Below are 5,655 nucleotides of genomic sequence, written 5' to 3' on the forward strand. Positions count from 1 at the left end.
AATTGTTTTTGACTTCCCAAATGTTCCGTATGAAAACTTTTCCTAACCCTATCTCTTAAATGGTACAGTCTAAAGGGCTCAAATAAATCCTACTACTGAGGATCCTTAATGAGGTAGAAAATGAGATTGACAAGTTGGCTCAGAAACCACCCAGAGATCCTAATGAGGGGAGGGGGCAGGGTTTGACCTACTTTTCACTTCTCTTGCATGTCCCATAGACCACTTGGGAGACATAATATAACACCCTGATGGCCACCACACCCACATTATCTCAACAACCTCCACTAATACAACATATAAAGCTATATACCAAATATTTCTCATATCATTATCATATATTATAAAGACTTACATAAAGACGGTCATAAGCAAACAGGGATATGTACATGTATCTTACTTTGCAGTAGGGAATCAGCAAAATCCTTTTACATCACAATTTTTTCCTCCGGATACAAGAAAATCCTCTCAGCGCCCCAGATAAAGTCGGATGCTTACTTAATATAAACTAAGTATCTGATGTCCAGATCAATGAATAGATTAATCAACTATATTGCTACTTCAGGGCAGCCTCTCACTGTAAATTCAATATCTGATATTGAGTCTTGTGACAGCTTTAACTAACCATGGAACATGTTTTTATGACACATTATAGATTAAGCCTGCCATGGACATGGATAATTCTATCAAACTTCTCACAGGGTTTATTCCTGAAGGAAATGTCATATTGAAGCATTCAGTAGAAAAATAAATTCAATAACTGATTCAGTTTTTGCATCATATGACAATATAACAAAGAGCTGTCATCAGATTTTTACTTGAATCCTTAATCCTGCAAGTATTCATTGTTTATTTCTATGATGTTTTCCATTGGGAAGTCATGAAATATATGCTTCTTTTATTTCATATCATGCATAATCAATGACTGAATGATATGAAACATGACTAAAAACCGACATGACTCAGACAGAAACACCCACAAAGTAGACGAATGTATTGTTTTCTGAACAAAGTCATTCCAAATGAACAACAAAGAGACAATGAGTCATTGGTACAGGGAATACTATACCTCAGGTGGTAGACGTGAACAATAGGGCTGGTATGGAAATGTCCTTTTTTGGCACTCCACAATTCTTAACCTTTGATATTTCCTGTCTGTGCAAGACCTGGCATTGTTCCCACAATTAGGTCTGTGGAATTTCCTTTACCAGCTGTGTTTGGACAAAATCCCTGACTCACGTTCTCAATATATATTAGAGTAATAGTTCAAGAAGGAAATGAGTATGTCTAATAATACAAAATGTAAAATCATACATGTAATGTATGTAATATCTTTCAATATGAGTGAAAATTCTCTTCTTGATCAAAGTATAGCCACTGTGAGGGCCAGGCAGCAAAAATATTATTGTATCTTTCGTTTTGGGTCAAAAGTTTGACCAAATATTTTTCTTTTGTCTTTTTTTTCATTCTACATTTTTTCCTGTCTACATTTTTTCCTGATAATGCATGCTCTCAAAGAACAAGTTATCTTCATTTTCATACTCTCACCTCACCTCACCTCACCAGTCATTTTCATACTATCCCACATATAAATCCTTCTTGGGGGCACTCAAAGTACTGACTTCTGACCCACAATGTAACTTTTGCTGCCCTGACCTCTCTTTTGAAACCATAACATGGCTGGGTAACCAGATCTAAAGATCTGTCTGGTACTCAACTGGAACAAGGTTCTCTGGGGAAACATCACTAGACAGACCTCCATATATAGCGATGACCCTTTTGGGTATGTTATGGTTTCCCAGGCCACGTTTTGCAAATTGTATGCTTCTTTCCAGGTTATGTGTTTATGTACTTGTAACATTGTTAGCTCGTTACCAAAGCATAATGTATACAAAAATTGCTATGCCAATCCTGTTATTCTATGTACGATATGTCGTGTGCATTACTGGCCTAAATACAAGACCAAATGACTATTCATCATATGTCATGCATATTTGTTTGACACCATGCATATATTTCTCATTGTGAAATTTTGATTTAATATATTTATGATTTCCCTTTTGTCTTCCATGAGCCATTGAACCCTGTGCAGCTAGGTTAATAAACCATGAAACACAGAGTGTTACTGTTACAGATATAGCCTGACAGCTGCTATCCTACCCCCCATGGATCAGGGGGAACCTCGGCCACCTCATTCTCCATTAATCCTCCATAATGCATTGCGCTGAACATAAAACTAAAAATGTACACAATAAATAATGTAATGCTGTGTTGACCTTTTCCTATCTGCCAATATGGCAAGGGTAGCTAATTATAGTCTACAATGAAAATGGGTGCACTTCCTGACCTAACAACATACGGACCTTACACGTGGGATGAACTCTCGAAGTTTCCCAGTAATCCAGATATGATAATAAACAACTGCAAGCTAATTTTATCAATATCTCAATATAAATACTATAGTATCAATTAAAAAAATCCAGTGACATTCTTGGGAAGTCAAATGGCCTTGATGCCATCTTTCTGTATTTACCATGTTCCAGAAGTTGGAAAGGTTTGATTGGGTTATCAATATTGGTGTTAGGGACACACCAGGGATAAACAAGTCCACTAGCCCTATTGTCCAGGGCAAGTGAAAGTGCTGTTCGGGCAAGTGCATGTCCTACCCCACTTGTCCGATCGGGCAAGTAAGATTTTTCCATTGATTTTAGTGCAATTTTGATATACTTGTTACTTTTTACAGTCATGACATCAAGCAATTGTCTACAGAGAATTCCATTGCTGGAAGTGAAAATGCATACACTAGTTACAGTGACATTTGAATTTTGGGCAAGTGAAAAATTGGTTCGGGCAAGTACTAGTACATTTTTTATGTGCTTGCCCGATAGGACAAGTGGATTTTAGAAAACTTGTTCAACCCTGCACACACGTATATCTTTGGCTTTGGCACAAATGTTGTACCATATACCATCACAAAAAGGCAACATCATGTAGCACACAAACAAACTCAAATCACTTTAGATAAAATGAGCTAAGACTGTTAACCTCACTTTGATCTGACTGAAGCACAAACTAAAACATTATAGCAATGTTTACAGTAATACCTTACCTGTCAAAAAACAACACCAATTAAAACATTTGCCTTCTAACCTTTTTAGATTTCAGGTGAAATATAAAATTAACACTACCTGCCTTTCTTTACATAGCCTATAGACAAGAGAACTATTTATTTGTAAGTCTCAGTCAGCCTAGCTACATCTAGTGTCAAAAGTTCTGTCTGCTGCAAGCTTCAGTCCCTGCCAAGTTGGCACACAACACTGTTTGTTTTAACTATGTTTAGAGCCAGGAAACCTTGACAGGGATTCCTTCCCTGGGTCTGATGCTACCCAGCATGTAAACTCCAACTAAAACTTACACTTCGGTCTACTTGCCCCTGTTGGTTATATAGCATACATGACAAACTAATTGTTGACAATATCATTACAGTCTATGGAAAAGTACTACTGTACTCAGTAGAGTGATTGTGTATATGCTATCATGAATGCAAATTGTCAACAGTCATAAACAACAGTAAATACTTTTTCATAGTTCAAAACCAAATCAGTGTCTTCAGTGTGTTGCTTGAATCTTGAAACAGGACCGAAAGACTACTGTACTAATAGATGCAGTTTGTTAAAAATGTACAATTGACAATTTGTCATCTGTCATTGCCTGCCTTAACTAAATGAATGAATTTGGTTGAACTTTAAAGTCTATGTCTTAAAACAACTTGGATTCAAAGCCTGTGTAAGTATACTCGACATAGAGATTCCCCCTAGCTAATTGTGGAATTTTCTAATAACACTGCAGACTTGGCAACAAGCCTGCTTCAGGGGGTTATGTTTAAACTGGGTTGACAGAATCACAGGTTTTTGTCAACTTATGTTTAGCAAGAATTTTATGACTTGACACCAAATGATTATAGTAATTTACTAATGAGTTAGGTGCAAAATATATTGTAGCCCACTGCCCACAATAAATGCTTGTTTCGAAATTGACACATTTCAATTTTGATCTTCGGCCTACCTACTGAGTGCTTGACTTTTGGGACACCATGGGTTATTCTGAAATGATTAATTATTAAGGACCACCTTGGAAGAACCTTGATTGAATTACAGCACGACCACAAGTAATTATAGACGGTGAACTGAACTTGACTGTCGCAAAATGCTTGTGAACATCTGCCTCTCTTTGATCTCAATAAATATGACACCGCAACAACTGTGTGGCTTTATAACCCCATAGCTTTGAGGTCAAACTAGACAACTGCTGTGAGTAGGGTGCAGTTGGGAGGGGGGAAAGGCCAAGTATATATGATACACACATACCTGCTGGGCTACAGGCTCCAAGATGCTTTCAATGGTCCGTGTGTGAAACACCGGCATGGTGACGAATATAATACCGTTATCCCTCCTGGTCTTGCCTCCTCTCTACTACACTTCTCGGCAACTTCCTGCGTTTTGCTGCAAGAGGTTAGAAAATGTGTTGGTATGAGTCAACATGCGGCCCCCGCACTCTCCTATGTGTACAGGACAGCCTCCACAAACGCTGACCTGCGATCAGTTTCAGGGCCGCCCCCGAGGTGTCCATTTCACAAACAGCAAAAATTAGATCAAGGCCGGCAAATAAACTGTGACCAATCAATTTTCCACTCCAAGGAAAGCACGGGTATTAAAGATTTCACGCCCCCAAATAACGTGGTGGAAAGTTTATCGTCAGTACGATCAATTTAGCGTAGGTTTTGATATTTATTTTGATGATCATGAAACCTACACGTTGAGAGAAGTGCCGCATTCCTGCCATTGCTGAGATGGTTTATTCCGATACAGGAAAAGGGGAAGTACAGCATATCAACTTCTTTTTCATACGATCTGATTCCCGTTTGGTTTCACCTCTGATTATATCTACATCAATAGGAGTCTATTTATACATCAAACGTAAGAAACTGGCTAAAGACAAGCAATAAACAGTGTTGTTTACAGATAAAGTGGATAACGACACGCCCTCCAGTTTGAGGCCAAGTGAAGACGTCCACCCCGGAAGGGTGAAAGTTATATTCCAGCTTGCCGTCTGAAATATCACTAAATGTTGGATATCGTTTTACACCTTTCTGTTGCCATTTAGCTGGCTTGAAAGATAACATTATCATAGTGAATCCAGTTAGGAAGGACGCTGGCGGACGTGCACAAAAAATGGGAAAACCCGAAAAGCAAAACATCTCCCAGGCGCCAAGCCCGGGCCCGCGGCTTCTCTAAAGCCGCATCGTCTCAGTCTTCATGATGATCTTTGTCGCAGTCATCAATATTCGTCCCCCCAAATTACCACAGTTCCCTTTTCCAGAGTCAAATATAGATCGAAGAGCAGATACTTACCGAAGTTCCACAAGATAAACACAGGAAATCAGTTGAGCAGATTGCGAGTGCCGACCTTCCTGTGGGCCCACCTCCCCACGAGCGTCAGGTCAGAGGTCGGAGGTAACGTGAGGTCACCAGCTGGCGAAGATCACATTTGTGTGACCATGGCTGACAAGGAGAGTCGCGGAGAAACCGTGTGGGTACAACAACAGATTCGCCTGACGGACAGGGGTCGGGGATGCCACCACATCACACCAGACGTGGA

The 5,655-nt window shown here is 39.4% G+C and overlaps 2 protein-coding genes across 13 annotated transcripts in view; one reads left to right on the forward strand and one right to left on the reverse strand.

Moving 5' to 3' along the window:
- Window positions 1-5,533, reverse strand: part of LOC118418041 (vinculin-like) — a 30,329-nt gene extending 24,796 nt beyond the window's left edge. For 11 of the 12 annotated variants that reach the window (XM_035823842.1, XM_035823838.1, XM_035823836.1 and 8 more), the window contains exons 1-2: window positions 5,409-5,533; window positions 4,365-4,499 (exon numbers count right to left, since the gene is read on the reverse strand). In XM_035823842.1, the coding sequence (XP_035679735.1) occupies window positions 4,365-4,421 (57 nt within the window). In that variant the 5' untranslated portion in view covers window positions 4,422-4,499; window positions 5,409-5,533. Of the gene's footprint in view, window positions 1-4,364; window positions 4,500-4,809; window positions 4,829-5,408 lie in introns of those variants that run through there. The other variant, XM_035823837.1, reaches the window with a different exon arrangement.
- The window catches only part of LOC118418045 (UPF0047 protein YjbQ-like), a gene marked incomplete in the record, with an annotated part of 2,744 nt that continues 2,615 nt past the window's right edge, over window positions 5,527-5,655 (forward strand). Inside the window, 1 exon segment of the mRNA XM_035823852.1 lies at window positions 5,527-5,655. Within this exon segment, the coding sequence (XP_035679745.1) occupies window positions 5,555-5,655 (101 nt within the window).

This window comes from Branchiostoma floridae, chromosome 6 (assembly GCF_000003815.2).
Source record: "Branchiostoma floridae strain S238N-H82 chromosome 6, Bfl_VNyyK, whole genome shotgun sequence".
Classification (NCBI taxonomy): Eukaryota; Metazoa; Chordata; class Leptocardii; order Amphioxiformes; family Branchiostomatidae; genus Branchiostoma; species Branchiostoma floridae.